The sequence below is a fragment of the Anabrus simplex genome, chromosome 2, assembly GCF_040414725.1.
Source record: "Anabrus simplex isolate iqAnaSimp1 chromosome 2, ASM4041472v1, whole genome shotgun sequence".
NCBI lineage: Eukaryota > Metazoa > Arthropoda > Insecta > Orthoptera > Tettigoniidae > Anabrus > Anabrus simplex.
In genome coordinates this window covers 682102104-682124286 of record NC_090266.1, presented here as the reverse complement: position 1 = coordinate 682124286, position 22183 = coordinate 682102104, and the positions used below count along the sequence as shown (strand labels likewise).

The window sequence follows — 22183 nt, the reverse complement described above, 5'->3', positions numbered from 1 at the left end:
CAACGCCTGAATAAGATAAGTCTGAACATGTATAAGCATGGGACAGAATAGCGATGTTGATGAATTTCAAATGTAAATAAATCATTAAACTGCCTAGGGCAAACCATGTGTTAGTTTAGATAGGTTCAGGACCGTTGCATGTGTAATTCTAGTTATATAGCTTTGCTTGGGTTGTAGTTGGTTACAAAGGATATGTGTTAGAGAGGCTTGATTCACTGCAATATCATATAATGGTATGCTTGTCTTGTCTGGAGTTACAGTAGTTTGAGTGCTGAGATCATCCAGAGGCTAAGGACGAAAGGGATTTATAGTAATTGAACTGGGAGAAGATCCTTGAGAGGGCTAGCCAGCCTAAGGGTAGGATGTGCATAGTAGATTAATGATGTGCATGAGATTTCAGAGATCCAGAGAAGGCTGTGGACAAGGTGTCATCATCGTTGATTAGTGAGAGTTTTCAAGGAAATTACGGAAGGTAATTCACATCTGTGTGTGAAGCTTGAACCGAGGACTAATGCATGTGAAATAGAGAAATATTGAATATATTCCAGATAGATCGATGTTAGAGTATACATCGTGGCCTTTCTGATGTAATTTGTGGGTCTGGGGATAGTTGCACCAGATCAATGTGATGATATTTCGATAGATATTTGAGAGGTTCTGACTGCCGAGATTGTGAAATTTCCCTCAGTGAACGGTCGGAAAGTTTCGCCCAGATATAATGAGTGTTCTTGTTTCACGTGCAATGAAAGGGACATAGAATTGATGACATATGACCACCAGCTGTGCAGAACCCTCGCCGTTCTAGGGGTCGGGAGTTTGTTTTGTATTTACAGTCAGTTAAAGGGCCGTGTTTTGAATGATGGCCCATATCCGACGGCCTTGCTTATCTATTGCCCCACTGAGGTCAATGACCTTTCTCGTAGGGTTAACTACGTGCTCCAGATATTACCAATCCGTCAAGTCAAGTGTGTGTGTGTGTGTGTGTGTGTGTGTGTGTGTGTATTTACAGGTGCACTTTTTAACGTGTGCATTTCTTTGGTGTGTTTTTGTTTTGATAATTGTTGTCATAGTAGTGTCTTTGTTATAAGTGAAATAAGCCGTTATGCTTGCAGAAGGGATGCGAGTTTCTGAACTCATTCATTTGCATATAAAAATCGTGCCAATAATAAAGTCTGTGAATATTTTGTGGTATAAATTTTACGGTCCTGGACGAGTGTTTAAGTATGTTACGTCCGTAATTCCAAGGGGATTCCGTAGCACTAACCATGCTAATCTTTGCCTATGTTTAATGAAAGTGTTCATATCTGTTCAGTCTAGGACGTTCACTATACCTAAAGAGAAATAAGGCATCTCACGTCACCAGAAAACTTGTATTTGACCATATTTGAATGGGGAAGAGACCCATCATTTGTTGAAATTTGCAGTGATCATTTCGGTATCATATTTTATGATTCTTAAAGAGGAATTTCTATGTTTTATCGTAATAAATTTGTCGAAATGGAACATGTTGGTTTATCATTCACGAATTGGTATCTTAGATCCTGTCCTGCTTTTATTTCATTATAATAGTTCTTGAGGTTTTATTCGACCCACTGGAGGACCGAAGGCTGATTCTCCCGTTGAGTAGACGGATGAGGATAGCAGGGAGGCAGAAAGGAACAATATCAAGAGCTTATTTCTTTCTATGGAATGATGATACTAGCCCACTCTTACAGTGCAGAGAAACATATTTATTTAACGACACTATGTACACTTATGGTATTTTAGGGGCAAAATACATTTTTCTGTCCAAAAGTTCTATTTGTGGAAAATTCTTTCACAACTTTTCCTGGTAGTATTTTACATTTTCCTGCTTAATTTTTGTATGTACAAATATAAAAAACCACACTTTTACTGGTTCTTTAGTGTTCTTGGGGTACCTAAAGAAGTACATTCACTTCTAACCTCATTTTTTAACATTTCCTATAAGTAACACATTTACAAGCATTATAATTCAGTGCCAATTCACAGTGATCACCTACTTTATCCAATAATCCCAATTTCATAACAAAAAGTGCATGTAAGTATTGTTTAGTATACATCTTTCCGGATAGATTAGTATTGGGCATTTAATAAACAAGATGGACATAAAAGAACAGTAATTGCGAAGGAGTCTCAATACTCTGCTACTATCAGTTCACTCCTTCTTCTTCTTCTTCTTCCTGATGTAAATTGGGCTTCTTGTTTTACATTTGTGCCCATTAAGGTAGCAGCCTGAAAATAAACATGCAGTTGAGTCCTTAAGGTCACCACGAATTGAAACTATACAGTCAGATCATGCAAGATACACAGGAAATTTTAACATTGGGAGCACTTGCTCTTTCATTAACTTCTTCTTCTTCTTTCCTCCTACCGGGGTGCCAACCCAGGAATTGTATCGTGACGCAGAGTGGGGATTATCTGAAGTAGTCTTAAAGGAGGACACAAAAAAACAGGGACACAAGGTTCTAAACTTCACTTCAGAGTGACCCGTCTCGACGTCTTTTCTACTTTCACACACAAGACCGGGCCGACATAGAAAGGTTACGAACGGTTAAGGAGGAAGGGATACAAAGTTTAAGGTAGAGAAACAAAAACACAAACACATACACTCAAAAAACACAAAGTTAGCAATCTACCGGGTAATTCTGTGGGATTCGTAAAAAAGCCTGAATGTAAGTAATTCTATCTCACGTAACCGGTGCTACAATATAATACTAAAACGTAATTATATATCGAGCCGGAGAAATGCGCCGAAACGGTAAGACTGATTTAATCTGCACGATGTTCACCTCCTAGCCATGTTGGTATTACTGACTACACATGGATCTTGTTTTGATCAAGAAAGCGATTAATGACATTAACTATTTGCGGAGAAGGCTTATATAATAGACAGCATAAACTTGTAGGAAACGGAATGTTTAATTGTGTTAATTAGTGCAGAAATTTTTGCCGAGATGTATGAAAACTTGTGCAGTTGAACAGAATATGATTAGCGTCGCTCGCTATATTACCACAATAACATCTAGCAGGTGTTTGTAGATGAAACCTGTGTTTATATTGTGGTGAGGGCGTGATTGAAACGTAATCTTATGATATTTGTAATATGTCGTCTAGTATAGTGACCGGTGTAATACCAGGGTTTTTTCCCTGCCTGCGGTTGAAGCTGATGATAAAATTGACCCTTATATGTGGATGTTTCTTGCCAAAGCTCATTCCAAGTATTGGTGCTGTCAAGCCGTATTGAGGTTAGTAAATCCATATATGGCAGGGCAATGTTTCTTATATTATCTGTCTCAGTTGCCGCGTCCTTAGCCAGTTGATCTACAATGGTATTGCCAGTAATGCCCGACTGTCCTGGTATCCATACTAACGTGATTTGTCTTCCTGCTTTTTGTAAGTCATAACGTTGTACACGTACCAGTTGGTGGAGGGTTTTAAAGATGATATGGCCTGAAGCGAGCTCAGGGAGTCGGTAAAAATGTGACCCTTATTGCGACGTGATTGTTTGAAAAATAAAATAGCCTGTCTTATAGCAAATATTTCTGTAGTGAAAATGGATAGCGTATTAGGTAGTGACATCTTTTGATGGGTTTCCATTTGGGGCATGTAGATTGCTGCTCCGACTCCCGTCGCAGTTTTTGAAACATCCGTGTAAATTTTCAAGCTGGGTGACGGGTTAGCAACCCGAAATCGCTTTATAGGTGCAGGCTTAAGTGGAAAATGGTTGTTGGGTGTATGACTGTAGTTTTTCAAAGGAAATATGATTGAGGGAGTATAAAAGTATATATGCAAACTAAAAGCAAAATGTGGCTGGGACATACACTGTAGAATATCAGCTTCATACTGCAACAATTGGTAGAATGCTTGAATCAAAGCCGGCTGAGGGAAGTTACGCTTGTTAGTGCGCTGGAGAATTTCATATAAAAGCTGGAGCTTGGGCAGAATGACAGTGCTAGTCATGGCCATCTTCTTAAGGATATATTTTTTAGCTAAAAATAACCTGCGTATATGTAGTGATTGTTCTCCTGCTTCTACTAACAAAGTATTAGTGGGTGTTGATTTGAGGGCTCCTAAACACAGCCTTAGGGCTCGAAATTGAATACGCTCTATGTTTTGAAGTTGTGTTTTCTTAGCTATGTCAAAAAGATGAGCACCGTAGTCTAATCTTGAACGGATGGTAGCTTTATAAAATGCAATGGCAATAACGGGGTCCGCGCCCCATTGCCTTCTAACTACAGCTTGCAGAATATGTAGACAATCTTGTGCTTGCTGGGTTAATGCTTGAAAATGGTATTTCCATGATAATTTATTATCCAAAATTAGTCCTAAATAGCGATGTGAGGTGGTTATAGGTATGCTGATATTATCCAAATTAATAGGGGAGGTGTCATATTGCCGGTGATGTGTAAAAACCATCGTGGCACATTTGGAAGGGGATAGCTGCAATCCATGATCCGTTAACCATATATGAACTTCCCGTAGAGTATTTGTTAATATACTCCTACATGTGTCCAAATGGGCATGACTATCGTAAATCAATATATCATCAGCATATGAGATAATACGTGCTGTTCGTAGAAATAATCGTTCCAGGTCATGTAAGTATATGGCAAAAAGGATCCCACTCATAATATCCCCTTGAGGCAAACCTTTAGAGGAGTACGGGATTGGCATTGGGGGGCAGGGAGCTTTGATAAATAATCTTTGACCCATCAACAACTTACGCAAGATGATGAGGAAATTATAGGGCAACGGTAAATCTTGGAGCTTACGTAGGAGAAGATCAATTATGACATTATCATACGCTTCCTGTATATCGAGAAAGGTTGCCATTACTGTATGTTTTCGAGCTCTTGCGAGTAGTATGTCTGTTATTAGCACATTATGTGCATCCTATGTGCTTCTCCCTGGAATGAAGGCATATTGACTACGAGGTAAAAGGTTGTGGAAAGTGAGACACCATAACAGGCGATAGAGTAAAATCTTTAGGAATACTTTTCGCAGAACAGAACCTAAAACAATTCCCCTATAATCAGCTGGGGTCGGTGGATATCTGTTTGTTTTTGGTATCGGGACGAGAAAAAAAAATCATTCCATTCAGGGGGGATCAATGTAGTAACCAGAATAAAGTTGAAATGGTCAATCAAAGTCTGCTTGGCTGGGACAGGCAAAGCATGTATCATACAGTAGGTTATACAATCAGGGCCCGGAGAGGTTGATTTGTTCTTAATAATACTGAAATCCAACTCTTGAAGGGATATGGGTTGCAATAAAGTATTGAATTGGCTACTCGATGGTTGTAATATGAGAGGAGATATAGGTAGTGCTGTGTCGGGCGGGAGTTGCTGATAGAACTCTTGAAGTGTATTTGGCTCAATTATGTTAGCTCCTGGAGAATGATTCCTATGTGTCAGAGAACGTAAGGCCTTCCAGATGACTTTGGCATTTGTCGTCATCGTAAGGGTGGAGATGAATGCTTTCCAGGCTTCTCGCCTCTTATTGTTAAAGATGCGCCTCATCACTGCAAGATGTTTCTTTAGGACAAAATAATTTTGGGGAGTAGATTCATGTCTATAGGTTTTGAATAGCTGCCTTCTCATTTGGACTAAATTATGGCATTGTTGATCCCACCAATGAATTGTTGTGGAGGCTTGTACAAACTTTGGAATAGTCATCACCAATGGATGGTGAAGATCCAAATATTGATTGATCAGAGTTAATAAGCAATCATAAGTGAGGACGTCCTCTCTGTGTTCAGTCATGCAAGCCCAAATATAACTTCGAAAATTATCTGGATCAAAGTTAGTGAGTGATCGATGATAATAATGATATGTTTGGCATGCACTAGTCGGATGCGAGTTGCTGACACCAAGTGAGATAAGGCTAGGGAAGTGATCACTAAGATGCGTGTCCTTGATGGTGGTCCATGATATGTTATGTGCGAGAGGAATTGTACACAAAGATAAATCAGCTGCACTTGGGGCAGATCCCGGGGCCGTTAACCTGGTAGGTGAACCATCATTCAGAATTATGAGTTGTTGTTCAACTACTGTATGATTTAGATTGTTGCCTTTTGATGAGTTGTCGACACAACTCCAGTAAGTATGATGCGCATTGAAGTCACCAGCAATAATAACCTTTGGATAGGGTTTAAATTGATGAAGTATGGAGGCCCATTGAACTCGTGTAAGATATATGTCCGGGGAACAGTAAATATTAACAACACATAGATTGAGCACCTGGATCGCAAGTACATATAGATTGGGGATATAGGTCTGAAACGAAATCACTCTGTAAGACAAGTTGGCTGCTATTAAAGTAGCTATACCATTACATCCATATCCATCTATCCTTTCAATTGTATAGCCCCGCAGATGAAAGTTTGAGGATGGTTGAAACCAAGTCTCTTGTAATAAAATAATATGCGGCACATATTCCTGTATAAGTAGTCGTAGTTCATTTTGTTTTGGAAGGATACTTCTGCTATTCCACTGTAGTATTCTGAGCATTTAACTTGAACGAATTAGTTACAGTGTCCCGCAGCTTATTTACTACAGGGAAGGTCTGATCATTTGGCCCTAGGTGTTGTAGGAACTGCAATATAGTGTTAATAATTTCTATTTGCAACTGATTTTGTTGTTTCACAAACGTAGATGCTGTGCCTACTTTAGGCGGTGGGACTGGCAGATATGAGGTAGAGGCCTCTGTAGTAGTAAAAGTATTCTCGGTCTGAGTCGCTAGTGTAAGTATACTCGAATGGGTATCTGGCTGATGTTGCCCAATAAGAAGACGATGATAACCAGCTTTATCATAACCGGGCCTCGGGACAGGTCGAGGCTCCCTAGCAACTATTGAGGTAAATTTTCTTTTCCTGGGTGTATTCACAGCTGATTGGGATGCTGGTATCTTAAGTGGGGGGAAGTGTTGTGGGTGTAAGGTGGGGGCATATGTTGCAGGTTGTAATTGCTCAGCTGCCTCTTTGAAGGTGATATTATCCGTACACATTATTTTCTTGATATGTATCTGATATTCATGCATCGTACAATCTTTCGACCCCACTTGATGATTCCCTTGACAATGTTGGCATATTAAACAATCCTGCTGGCAATCATTGGTAGGATGTGACAAAGCACAGCGTCCACATCGAGGTGATTTCGCACGACAATAAACTGCTAAATGCCCATAACGCTGGCAATTCTTACAGATTAAGGGGTTGAAGATAAATGGTTGGACCTCCAGGACCACACTAAATAGACTGACCTGAATAGGCAACTTTTGTGCCCGAAATGTAATTTTCACAGAACCGTTTGGTAGGTATTCTATACCATTTTCTGTGACAGCTTTGCGGTTAAGCCTTTGCACTTTGGCCACTGGGAAGATGGACTCAATGTGCGCAAGTATCTCTGGTACTGTTCAATCCTTATCAACTCCCTTTATCAAACCAACTCTATAGACATTTGATGTAGGAATATATGCTTTTAGCTTTCTCTCCTGTAAGATAGGATTATTGAGGAAATCATTGGCGTTTGCTGCTTGATTAAAAACAACTTGTATTCTATTGCGCCCTTTTCTAACAATTTTTTTAACACCTGGGATTTTTTTCATAAAATAATTTCCCTAAAGCCATAGGGTGAATCCCCGCCACATTTTGTTGATCTATAGATTCTACCATAACCAAAAAAAGGGCCAAAATGTTCGCGAGAATAGGTTTCCTTAACTTCTTCCTGGGTATTAGTATCCAAATCCATACTATTAGGTTGTTGAGTGCTACCAAGGACATTCGGGGTATTAGTAGCCAAGTCCATACTGTTAGTTAGTTGAGTGCTACTGAGAGCATTAGTAGACGTTAAATCAGGTTTTGTAGGGTTAGAATTAATTGTCTTATCTTTCTGCTTCACCACAAGTTTAGGAGGACGTAGTGTCCCAACACCCCCACTTTCATCATCCATTGTCTAAAAATCGTCACACACGCCGACTGTTACACAAACAACTACCGATGCACGACCAACACACGTACACGCCAAGACCCGGAACCGTCCAGAAAACTCGACGCTCGAACGATGAATGATCAGTTCACAAATAGCAGAAAGCAGAAGAAGACACAACCTCAAGCAAAGAGCTTGAACTGCTCTACCAACGAGGGAACGGGACTGTTTCTTGAAGCTGTTGAAGCTGCTTCAATTCTTCGTATTATTATTCTCCATTTTGATTGATTTCAACCGAAACTATCTGACCAGCCACCAAGGTCTTTGCTAGCACTGACATTAACTATTCATGATCCTTACAGTAACGTCTCGAACAGTCGTGAAGTCAGTCATGTTTCTTCGTTAGGTTAGATTCTATAGGACTGTTACCAGGCAGTTCTAATTACCATACCTTATAACTGGGTTTAAAAATAGTCAAAAGAGAACATAGGGATTGCACGGGGATACAAAGGTAATAATCTGCATTCCATTCACCTATATGGAGACTCTACAAACCCAGTTCGTTTAGAAATCTAGCTCTGAATGCAATATAGGTATTTTCCTTTTTCTTCGGCCGACCTTCGCCATTCATTATTCCATACTTCTTTAGTTAATGTTCGTAGATCTTCCCATACATTCGTATGTGGAACAGCCATAGAATATTTGATCCCAAACTCATTTGCGGATTCGTTGGCGCGTATGTTGCCATGAATCCCTGCATGTCCCGGAATCCAAGCGAGGATGATATTTTTGTTTCTTGTGTTGAGTGCATGGCATGTATTTCTGTTATTTTGTATATGCCAGTTACTATTTCTGCTATTGAATAATGTATTATAATGCACTGAGTGAGTCGGTGAATATTAACGCTGTGTGAATCTTGTGTTATTTTATAAATAATAGGGATTATCGGATTACAAATAATTTTGCTGTATAGATACACGTGAGGCTCGGTAAAGTATATATATTACTGATCTAATGTTGTGAATAGTTAAAAGCGGTACCCACGCGGGTTGGGTTTTGATGTTTAAACCCGTCTGCGAGGAAATTTAGACATTGATTAGGATTCATATTATTTTCCAGAAATATTTTATTGATGACGATTTTATTCCTTTTAAAGGCGATTCTCTGTTGTCGAATGTCGATACAATAATTTGCGGTATACAGGTACTTCGTACGGTAATATAATCTTCACATTTATTCCAGTTTGGAGAATTTCGTTTCTGTAGTGAAAGTACTGGTTAGAGGCCCATACTATTGATGGCATTTTAATTTTCAGTAGTAAATTTCCGTCGTAATATTGTGATAAATGTTATAATTTTGCCATAAGAGGAGATTGAACAATTGCCATTTTTGTTTATCATATATTTTATCGACAATTGTTTTCTTCGAATTGCAAGGGGAGCGTCAGCCATTTCAACTAGAAGCGCATTTGTTGGAGATGATTTTAAAGCTCCTCTTAGTATTCTTAAGGATTGGTATTGAATACGATCCAATTTTCTACGATTTTCATCTGTGATTTTGTCAGTAAAATGATTGCTATAATCCAACATGGGTACAATAGTATTTGTATAAACCGTTAAATGTGTAATGGAGTCGCTTCCCCATTTTCGTCCTGTCAGTAATCTTATAATTTGAATTCTTTTGCCTACTTTTCTGACTAAACTTGCGATATAATCCCTACCGTTTAAGTTATTATTTATAATGATTCCCAAGTATTTGAAATTAGTTTTGAATTGAATATCCAGGTTTGCCTTGACAATCATCTACTGAATGCCTGAATTCCCTACTAAAGAGGTTTGCTTTCTCAGTATCTGTTAAATAGCGTTCACCCCCTTCTCCCACCATTGTAGGAATTTGGATTCCTTTTGATTTTCGATTCCTGATATATGAATACAGCTTTTTCCCTTTCCCTTTGTGGTCATTACCCTCTTGAAGTATGCCACTCATATAATTCTCTTTTGCTTCCTTTTTCACTTCAGTTCCCTCATTAGCTGTTTTCTTGTTTCTCTACTCTCCCCACCGTCTTTGATTTTCCTGTTTACTATTCTACATTTTCTTTTTAATTTTCTTATTTCACTTGTATAATAAACAGGGTCTGAGGTCATTTTACCCTTCTTAACAGGTACAAATCTCTTCTCTCCTTCCCAAATGATTCCTTTAAATTTAGCCCAAAGTGTATCCACATTACTCGTTTCACTTATCCAACAACTGAATTGTGATTTAAGGTAAGTCCCAAATTCATCAACTTTAGTTTTTATGTATAATTTCTTGTCTTGTGTGACCCTCTTATTAAGCCTTTTTGGTACCAGTCCTACATCCATTATTACAGCCTTATGGTCACCTATTCCTTCAGTTACTTCAGTTTTATCAACAATTTCCCATGGTTTAACCAAGAATACATCAGTAAGTTATTGAGACGAGTCGGTTCTTGTACTACCTGTGTAAATCCTCCCTCCCATATTAACTTATTTGCCAGTTTCTGTTCATGGGCTTCACTCGCAGCTCCATTCCATTCAACTTCAAGCAAGTTTAGATCTCCACCAATTATTACCATATCATTATTATTGTTTTTATGAGTATAATCTATTATTTTCTCAAATATTTCCATGTCTCTTTCCTCTCTTCCAGGCCTGTATGTTCCTATAATTCTCACCTCCTTCATATTATCACAAACTAATTTTATCCCTAATATTTCATCCCTTTCATCGGTAAACCATTCATGTGAACAATAATTTTCCTTCACCAGAATAACCACCCCCTTCCTTTTTATCTCCTAGGTCTCTACGATAGACCCTTCTGGAAATATTTCTCTATTACCCACCCCTTCTCTCAACCACGATTCCACTCCTGTCACCACTTCAGTCTCATAAGATTCCATAAATTTACAGAATTTTAATTGTTTATTTACTACACTTTGTCGTATTGAGATAGGTGTGGGACATGGGCGATTACACAAGATGGAGGCTATGCATATGTTTTTAAACAGAAGGATGATGACTATGGACCATTGCCCGAGATGGTGGCTATATATGGGCTCTTATGAAGACGCGTAGTGTCATAAGAAACACATTGGTTACATTTAAGCCCCTAGCAGTTGAACAAATTATCGGATAAACATGTAACTTGAAATTTCGGTTCGGAAATATACTATTTGAATCTGTTGGCACGGGTTATAAGTATGTAGCTCATGCGGAAAGTGAAATAAACACTTCGCGTACGGTAGCGCTATAAGAAATACACTGGTTATATTTAAGCCCCTAGCAGTTGAAAAATGATACGATAAACATGTAACTTGAAATTTCAGTTCGGAAATATATTATTTGAATCTGTTGGCATGGGCTATAAGCATGTAGTTCATGCGGAAAGTGAAATAAACAGTTCGCGTAGCGCTATAAGAAATACATTGCTTACATTTAAGCCCCTAGTATGGGCTTTTATGTGGTGGTTCCTTATAACCATGTATACCTAACTCGTTTGATTAATCAAAGTGCATATTTCTTTTGTTTGATAATGTACATATTCTGAAGTGTCTTCACAACAATTGTTTAAAAAGACCTAACGAGACCTTTAACATCCTTAATGTTCAGGAAATATATGATGTAATTGCTGGCATGTCAAGTATTACTGATGGTGCAGCACTTAACTGTGAATACACCATTGTTGCAGCCAAGTTTCCGATTTAAAGGATTTATTTTATTCTAAAAATGTATGTTACTGAAGTTGGCACAAACTTTATGCAGGAAAGCCCTATATCCATCTTCTATAGAGAGGTAGAATGTTACCGTAGCAGTTAATACTTTCAACCTAAAGAATATCGCTACATTGGAAATGCAAAAATATCAAGGGGTGGAGATTTCAATTGGGACTGTGCAGTTTTTTAAATTCATTAATATGTGGTGGAATATTTGCAACGCGCAGCACCCAATGAAAAGGAAATACATTCGAATTGATTATGCCCATCCTATCAGTGGTCCTGATGATCCGAAGAATTCATTTCTAGAGAGTTTTAAACTTTTTCTTGATATCTGGCACATATCAGTCACTGATGGCACACTGACCCAGGAAAGTTATATTGCCTTGAATCATACGCCTGCAGCACCTGTGTTAGTACCTCTTCAGTAAATATGATTTTTCATATATAATTACTGCCTATTTGCAAAATGATTGATTGAAAGCAAGTGACTACAGACGGCTAAGTGGATGTACCTACAATGTATCAGTAGAGCAGATTTTAGAATCTGAGAGCAAACTTAAAGTACTGAGTGTACTGAAAATTAAGTCTACACAACTTGGAGAGTTTTCTTTGAAAGATTTCTCATTGGCCGTTAATAAAGTTGCAAAGGTAGAAAACAATATTGAAAACTTAGAAACTTCTGAAACAGCCCTGGGAGATTTAGACAGTATTGCAATTACCCTAGAGACACGCAGCGTTTTGGTTTTTATTGCAGGATATAGTACTTTTAAAGTTAAAGAAAGATTAGGTAGTAAATGTTCTGTTTGTTTGCAAGCGCTACAGTCAGGAGAAGAAATGAGTGAACATTGTGATTCAGATGTATATTCCTACTTTACTCTGGTAAACCGTGGCGGACTGAAGCGCCCCTTACCCATACCTTTTTTTTCTGTGTACTCAGATGTTCATAATGTTCCAGGATCTTATTAGTGAAGTTTATGAACAGGACTTTATAAAATTAGACAGTCAGCAGTATGGATTGTTAACCTTAGGCACGTAGCTAAGTGAATGCATAATTAGTAACTGGGATGATGCCTGCAAATGTGGTACCCCCATTCAAATATCTTATTAAGAAGTGTATCAAAATTCTCTCTAACATTTTTATAAATGATTATATTCAAGTCTTAGAAGAAAATCAATCAATCAATCAATCAATCAATCAATCAATCCTGATCTGCATTTAGGGCAGTCGCCTAGGTGGCAGATTCCTATCTGTTGTTTTCCTTGCCTTTTCTTAAATGATTTCAAAGAAATTGGAAATTTATTGAACATCTCCCTTGGTAAGTTATTCCAATCTCTAACTCCGCTAAAGACATAGCCAGGAACCTAGCAAGCCAAAAATCGAAAAGGAAAGTTGATGATCCTAATGAACTGAAACTACAGATACGCAGACAGATTAAACTAAGCAGCAATTAGATGCATTATCGAGAAATAAGGTAAATATTTCGATTAATCTATGTCTATTTCCTGTATTTATTAATATTATTACTATTATTGACATTTTGTACGAGAAATGTATTTGTTTGCATGTTTTTCTTACGTAATACGCTGTGGGTACTTGTGTTTTCGCATGGTATTTAATGTAAGATTAATAATGCTGTTTGTCGACACCTATTTACCTCATTTGCCTTCCGGAGTTGAATATGTGAAAATATTTTATGGTGTGTTAGTTTCAACTTGACGTTTATATTTCTCCTACTGAAATTAAAATTGGATTTACAATAGATTACGCGATAACTCTACTTTTGGAGTATAATTATTCATATTTTGAGTTAGTTACTTGCATTTCATGACGTTCGACTTGTGACGTTTCATTTAGTTAACTACAGCACGGGTGAAGTTTAAGAAAGCGGAGATTGTTATTAGTGGAATACTGTGTAGGAGGGATACTGACTGGAGGGTGATTGGGGATTTAAATGAGACTATGGAGTGGGTATGTGGGAAACTGGGAGTGAAATTTCTAGATCCTAATGGGTGGGTAGAAGATAGGGATCTGCGCTCGGATGGCCTTCATTTAAACCGCAGTGGTACGTATAAGTTAGGAAATTTGTTTGGAAGGGTAATAGGGAGGTACATTCAGGGAAACGGGATGGCCTAGGGAGCGGTGATAAGGGAACAGGGAACTGGAAATCAAGTAGGGATGACATAAAATTGTTAGTGTTGAACTGTAGAAGTATTGTAAAGAAAGGAATAGAATTAAGTAATTTAATAGATATATATTTACCAGATATTGTAATAGGAGTTGAATCATGGCTGAGAAATGATATAATGGATGCAGAAATTTTCTCACGGCACTGGAGTGTGTATCGTAGAGATAGGATAGGAAAGGTGGGAGGGGGAGTTTTTATTCTGGTGAAAGAAGAATTTGTAAGCTACGAAAAAGTTAAAGATGAGACACATGAAATTCTAGGTGTAAGGCTCATTTCTAAAGATAATAGGCAACTTGATATATTTGGAGTTTACAGATCGGGAAAGGGTAGCACTGATGCGGATTCGGAATTATTTGATAGGATAGTCAGCTATGTGGGAAACGACATGGAAAGAAATGTGATTGTAGCGGGAGATCTGAATTTGCCAGATGTCAATTGGGAAGGAAATGCGAACGACAGGAAGCATGACCAACAAATGGCAAATAAGTTAATATGGGAAGGACAGCTGATTCAGAAAGTGATGGAACCAACCAGAGGGAAAAATATTTTGGATGTGGTGCTGATAAAACCAGATGAGCTCTATAGGGAAACTGAAGTAATAGATGGTATTAGTGATCATGAAGCTGTTTTTGTGGTAGTTAAAAATAAATGTGATAGAAAGGAAGGTCTTAAAAGTAGGACTGTTAGGCAGTACCATACGGCTGATAAAGCAGGCATGAGGCAGTTTCTAAAAAGTAACTATGATCGGTGGAAAACGGTAAATAAAAATGTAAACAGACTCTGGGATGGGTTTAAAGAAAATGTTGAGGAATGCGAAAACAGGTTTGTACCTTTAAGGGTGGTAAGGAATGGTAAAGACCCACCTTATTATAACAGAGAAATAAAGAGACTAAGAAGGAGGTGCAGACTGGAAAGAAATAGAGTTAGAATTGGCTGTGGAAGTAAAGAGAAATTGAAGGAACTTACTAGAAAATTGAATCTAGCAAAGAAGGAAGCTAAGGATAACATGATGGCAAGCATAATTGGCAGTCATATGAATTTTAGTGAAAAATGGAAGGGTATGTATAGGTATTTTAAGGCAGAAACAGGTTCCAAGAAGGACATTCCAGGAATAATTAATGAACAAGGGGAGTGTGTATGTGAGGATCTTCAAAAGGCAGAAGTATTCAGTCAGCAGTATGTAAAGATTGTTGGTTACAAGGATAATGTCGAGATAGAGGAAGAGACTATGGCCAAAGAAGTAATAAAATTTACATATGATAACAATGACATTTACAATAAGATACAAAAGTTGAAAACTAGAAAAGCGGCTGGAATTGATCAGATTTCTGGGGATATACTAAAGACAATGGGTTGGGATATAGTACCATATCTGAAGTACTTATTTGATTATTGTTTGGCCGAAGGAGCTATACCAGATGAATGGAGAGTTGCTATAGTAGCCCCTGTGTATAAAGGAAAGGGTGATAGACATAAAGCTGAAAATTACAGGCCAGTAAGTTTGACATGCATTGTATGTAAGCTTTGGGAAGGCATTCTTTCTGATTATATTAGACATGTTTGTGAAATTAATAACTGGTTCGATAGAAGGCAATTCGGTTTTAGGAAAGGTTATTCCACTGAAGCTCAACTTGTAGGATTCCAGCAAGATATAGCAGATATCTTGGATTCTGGAGGTCAAATGGACTGTATCGCGATTGACATGTCTAAAGCATTTGATAGGGTGGATCATGGGAGACTACTGGCAAAAATGAGTGCAATTGGACTAGACAAAAGAGTGACTGAATGGATTGCTATATTTCTAGAAAATAGATCTCAGAGAGTCAGATTAGGTGAAGCTTTGTCTGACCCTGTAATAGTTGAGAGGGGAGTTCCTCAGGGCAGTGTTATCGGACCTTTATGTTTTCTTATATATATAAATGATATGAGTAAAGGAGTGGAATCGGAGGTAAGGCTTTTTGCGGATGATGTTATTCTCTATAGAGTGATAAATAAGTTACAAGATTGTGAGCAACTGCAACGTGACCTCGAAAATATTGTGAGATGGACAGCAGGCAATGGTATGTTGATAAACGGGGTTAAAAGTCAGGTTGTGAGTTTCACAAATAGGAAAAGTCCTCTCAGTTTTAATTACTGCGTTGATGGGGTGAAAGTTCCTTTTGGGGATCATTGTAAGTATCTAGGTGTTAATATAAGGAAAGATCTTCACTGGGGTAATCAGATAAATGGGATTGTAAATAAAGGGTACCGATCTCTGCACATGGTTATGAGGGTGTTTAGGGGTTGTAGTAAGGATGTAAAGGAGAGTGCATATAAGTCTCTGGTAAGACCCCAACTAGAGTATGGTTCCAGTGTATGGGACCCTCACCAGGATTACCTGATTCAAGAACTGGAAAAACTCCAAAGAAAAGCAGCTCGATTTGTTCTGAGTGATTTCCGACAAAAGAGTAGCGTTACAAAAATGTTGCAATGTTTGGGTTGGGAAGAATTGAGAGAAAGAAGAAGAGCTGCTCGACTAAGTGGTATGTTCCGAGCTGTCAGCGGAGAGATGGCGTGGATTGACATTAGTAGACGAATAAGTTTGAATGGCGTCTATAAAAGTAGGAAAGATCACAATATGAAGATAAAGTTGGAATTCAAGAGGACAAACTGGGGCAAATATTCATTTATAGGAAGGGGAGTTAGGGATTGGAATAACTTACCAAGGGAGATGTTCAATAAATTTCCAATTTCTTTGAAATCATTTCGGAAAAGGCTAGGAAAGCAACAGTTAGGGAATCTGCCACCTGGGCGACTGCCCTAAATGCAGATCAGTATTGATTGATTGATTGATACAAACAAAACGTTTAGAACCTCTCATATCGCCAATCGATGTCTGCCATGTTTTTTCTGTGTTACGGTCTTGCTTTAACAACACATTGCCTGTACTGTGTTATTCTCTGCTCGTTGTATTTTCCCTGCATCACCACCGTCTCGATCCTGTCTCGATCCTCCTATACTGCCTGCTCTATGCGAGCCTTTTTGCGACTACGCTGCGACATAATTTATCCGCTAGGTGGCAGACATAGACGCACAATGTTCTGAACTTATTCTCATGACGACAGCCTACAAAACACTATGCAGTATGGTCATATGTTCACTGAAGCTCGTAAAATACATCAGTAATATTAAATATCGACAAAATTACCTGTATGAAGTCGCAGTTGGCCTCTTCATGCACAATTTATAGATTTTCCTGGACGCAGGGTTGGAGTGGTACCGTACTTTTTGTGTTCTTGCCTACGGAATATAAACAAATAGAGGTCTTACGAACTTGGTTAGGATAATATCACTAACAGTTTGCTGATATTCTTTAACCTCACACTCTAAAAAGCACATTCTGAAAGGTTTTTTTTGCTGGTTGTTTAACGTCGCACCGACACAGATAGGTCTTATGGTGGCGATGGGATGTAAAGGCCTAGGAATGGGAAGGAAGTGGCCGTGGCCTTAATTAAGGTACAGCCCCAGAATTTTCCTGGTGTGAAAATGGGAAACTACGGAAAACCATCTTCAGGGCTGCCAACAGTGGGATTCGAACCCACTATCTCCCGGACGAAGGCTCACAGCTGCGTGCTCTTAACCGCACGGCCAACTCGCCCGGTATTCTAAAAGAGAAAACGTCGCAAGTCCTCGTATTAAGCTCGTACGTTTGAAGGACGTCGACAATAGGGCACAGCAGCTTCAGGGAACTCCTGCAGATGCTTCACCAGAGCAACAAAACAAGGTTTTAGGTATCGAACTCCTCCTCTGTCCTGATGCATAATCAGTTCCATTTAGCGGTGTCGAAGCTCTAGGCAGTGAGATGTTGCTGACACAAATGTCACACTCCATCCTCTCTTCAACAACATGAACCTAGTACCCGCAAATTAGGATTTGATTTCCTGTTTCTAGTTTGATTGGAATATTATCGACTGGATATCTGAGGTTGTCCAAAATGTCTAAACATGAAGACGTTTGTTTTGTGATCGTCCGTCACAATTCTTATCACATATAATCCACTATCCTCCACGGCTTTTATCATCTTCTGAAAAAAAATCTGCAGCCTGTTTCCAGTCATTCGACCGGGTCAGGAATGGAATGAATAAAGCCCCCATCTAGCAGCGAGGATAGGAATCGTGCCGGCTGCCGAAGCCTGTCGCACTCCTCCGGGGTAATAATTAATGAATGACAGATGAAATGAAATGATATTCGAGAGTGGTGCTGGAATAAAATATGACAGGGAAAACCAGAGTATCCGGAGAAAAACCTGCCCCGCCTCCGCTTTGTCCAGCACAAATCTCACATGGATTGACCGGGATTTGAACCACTGAATCCAGCGGTGAGATGCCTGCGCGCTGCCGCCTGAGCCGCGGAGGCTCCATCACCTTCTGAAATAAGGTGTAAAGGCACAGATGCGAGAGTAATCTGAGGATAACCAATTACTTTCTTTATTAGGTCCTTGTCTAGATAAAGCCGACAGCCGCTTTTCTCTTAATTCCCTTCTAGACGGTATTTCATGGAGTCGTATCTTTTCTGGCTGTGAACCACCTTGCCGAGATGGGCAAAATGGTACACAACAGTTGAATATTTCGGGGAAAGAATCTGAAGTTTCAGTTCTACGAAAAATACACCTTAAAATCACTTTTGAAATATCTATAAGCATAACAAGATTAATTCATTTCACAGTTCTATACAAAATATCTCTTGTACGAACGAAAGTGACCAGACACGTTTACTTATTGTACGAAATAACTCAGGTTTACACACACATTCATGCACCAATAACACAGTGCTACACCCACACTAACAGCAAAGATTGTGCGTCTACTGCTGCCCTCTTACGGCGACTTGGAGAAATGTCGGTAGTCGCGCATTCCTGTGTTAAACGAGTGGCATAGAGCAGGCAGTATAAGAGGATCGAGACGGCTGTGCCCTGCATGTTATGCTTTGATGTGATTTTGGCGGGGAAGTAGCGTGTTGCAGGCGTGTTGTGTTTGTGTCGAGAAATGTAATGGGTTATGCCTTGTTGATATTGTATCTTAATAACCGTATAAAACATTCTAGTTGCCGAAAATAGCTTATTTATCATTGACTGAAGCATGTTTGTTGTGCAGGATAAAATGTCAAAGCTGGTGAGTTTTTGTACTTGTCATTATATGCCTATGTGTTGTGTTTTTCGTTACTACTTTAAAGCATATTTATCGCCTGTATTTATTGTGTTCTTATTAGTTAAAAATTACCGAGTCAGACGTATTTTCATATATTAGAAAGGAAATACGTGCGTGGTAGTTAATGCGGCCAAATGTTTTACATTGTTGATTTAAATATAACAGCTATGGACTGGTAGCTGATAACAAAGCTAGAAGAACATCATTTCCCACATTACCTATACTGCTAAGATGAACGTTGGAATATTTCTGAAACATGTTTCGATTGAATTAACACTTGGGACAGTATTAATATCAGGATTCCATTCGTCACTGACATTTAAAAATGTCCGATCTAAAATTTGTATTAATTCCATGTGACCAACAATATTGTAATTTGCTGGGGATATACTTGCCTAATCAGGTTACTGTAATTTTTGGTTCTAACCTCGACAACATTAGCAAGAGGCTACTCGAAATGAAGAGACGCCACGGTTAAATTACTGCTTACAGTGCGCCGCATGAAAACAGGGCAGTGTTTGAAAGTTATCGTTGCCGACTGTACAGTATATAATTTATCACACGCCAATGTTTATTGCTCAAGTATGCAGTAGCATTTCCATTGGCTGAAACACAATCTGATATGACATCATGCCAAGCAGTTGAGTGAAAATGCATTCCCGTTACCAACCTGCGCACAATAAAAACACAAATGCAATCTGTAACAAAACAATGTACGGTACAGAACAACAATAATTTTCAATTCAACTTACCTCAGTGTAGGGGAGGGTAGAGCACTCCTGCAGCTGTAAAAAATGTGTGCACCCTTGTGTCAGTGGGAAAGTTGGTCTTAAATATGAACTCTTCCAAGTAGCCGGCAAAGTGAGCTTTCCTTTTCCCGAAGCTGGGAATGGAGTAGGTCTCGTGCTTGAGGTGCCTCCACCTGTTCTCTATATTTTGTGTGTCTACCTGTGGTCTGTTCCTTGGGATCACTGTCCTATTACCCTTGTTCAAATGACCACTCCTGCTGCAATTGCTGAATTGAATTTAGTGATTGACAAGAAGGGGCATGAATCCTTCGTGTTTCAGACAGTCGTATGACTTCCAGCAGTCAGAAATAATGATTGTGCCTAGCAACGCCCACTCTTTAATGACTGCGAGCAACGTCTCCTTATCTCTTTTCTCCCAGGAACAACAAAAAAGTTTTTATGATTGTCTCTCTCTCCACCTGTCCAAATAACCACTGTCCTCTCATACGCCTTCCTCTATTGTACTTCGATTTTCAAAATTATGTCCATTACTATGTCAGGACCACCTAATTTTTTCGTATTCCCGCCCGCCCACGCCACACAAACCTCCTGACAAAAGATATACCAATCGACAAAAGTTGTTTGAGTAAAACTTAACTCCAACTTTATAGTAGGCCCAGAGGTTTAGGTAAAATACACCATAGAACCAAAAAGTAACCAATTTCAAACAGGGATAACTTAGAATCAGCAAAGAAAGTATTTTTTCGCGCACTCGCATACCAGCGGCATTGGACACCCTCTTGGTTTCTCCAACGATAGGTGAAAATGATGCATTTGCTATTCTTAATCACAGTCAATTTTACGTCATGACCACACTTATCACACACTATCTTCCATGAAAGCAAGTTGTGCTGTTGATTGAATTGCGTGAAATCGGTAAATTTCTCATCATTGGAAACAGAACCAGAGTACTAACCACGCACCCACCGCATGAAGCCACACCAATAACCAATGGAGGTAATGAAAAAACAATCGGCAGTCATTCGCAGGCAGACGTCACATCAAATAAACTGCACTCTCGATTCTCAGATCCTACCTATCCAGAACAAATTATCGATAGCTCATGACAGAGCTTGGCCTGGATTTGGAAAGATAGTTTCAACTTGACGTTTATATTTCTCCTACTGAAATTAAAATTGGATTTACAATAGATTACGCGATAACTCTACTTTTGGAGTAGAGTGTTTCTATTATTTGGCGTGTTTCTATTCTGTGTGGGTCTACAGTTTTCAGTAGAGTTTCCCCTGCTTTTAGTTCACCATACAAATTAACAAGATACACATTGAATTAAAAACATATGTAGGCCTAATGTTATTTGCTTTACGTTTCACTATCTCCTTTTATGGTTTTCGGAGACGCCTAGCCGGGCTGAGTGGCTCAAACGGTTAAGGCGCTGGCCTTCTGACCCCAACTTGGCAGGTTCGATCCTGGCTCAGTCCGGTGGTATTTGAAGGTGCTCAAATACGTCAGCCTCGTGTCGGTAGATTTACTGGCACGTAAAAGAACTCCTGAGGGACTCAGTTCCGGCATCTCGGCGTCTCCGAAAACCGTAAAAGAGTAGTGGAACGTAAAGTAAATAGCATTCTTATTATGGAGACGCATAGGTGCCGGAATTTAGGGCATAGCCCTAAAATGTAGGCACTCCATTCACTGCGCTCGCTGTACACGGAGGCTCGGCAGCAGGTGATGCTCCTTGATTTTGACACGGGATTGCCGGTAGGAGCGTCCTTTACGATCTGCCAGCGATCTCCGAACTGTTGCCAACTTTTAAGGAAATGTCCAACGGAATGTTGTTGCGAAATATATATATAGGTTACAACCAATAAATTACTTTTCTTGCCATGCGGACAGTATGATAGTTAAGAGCCACTTGAAGGGAGAGGGGGCCACTGTTCTCGTGACAGAGCTTGGCCTGGATTTGGAAAGATAGTTTACAGCTACTAAATTACATATTTTACTTGGCGTGTTTCTTGCTGTGTGTTTATTCTGCGTGGGTCTACAGTTTTCAGTAGAGTTTCCCCTGCTTTTAGTTCACCATACAAATTAACAAGATATACATTGAATTAAAAACACATGTAGGCCTAATGAACTGATAAAAAGTTTGTAAAAACACGTAATATTCCGTGGTGGATATTTTCTGAAGATGTTTCTTAATAGGAAACCAAACATGTCCTCATGATTAAGCATCATCTATGACAATATAATAAATTGTATGCATTGAAAGGTGGAAAATTCTCGATTTTAATTGCAGTAGATGACACCAGTTCATGCTTATCGAAGTAATTGTAGCCTGTCAGAAATGTGCTGTATGTGTGGTGTACAAACCACCTGCAATTGGGCATTT

At 39.1% G+C, this 22183-nt stretch overlaps 1 protein-coding gene across 1 annotated transcript in view; it reads left to right on the top strand.

The window, feature by feature from the left end:
- The first annotated feature begins 18851 nt into the window (after nt 1-18851).
- LOC136863639 (membrane-associated tyrosine- and threonine-specific cdc2-inhibitory kinase) overlaps nt 18852-22183 on the top strand; it is a 197811-nt gene continuing 194479 nt past the window's right edge. The window contains exon 1 of the mRNA XM_067140004.2: nt 18852-19015. Coding sequence (XP_066996105.2) covers nt 18983-19015 — 33 coding nt within the window. The 5' untranslated portion in view covers nt 18852-18982. The remainder of the gene's footprint in view (nt 19016-22183) is intronic.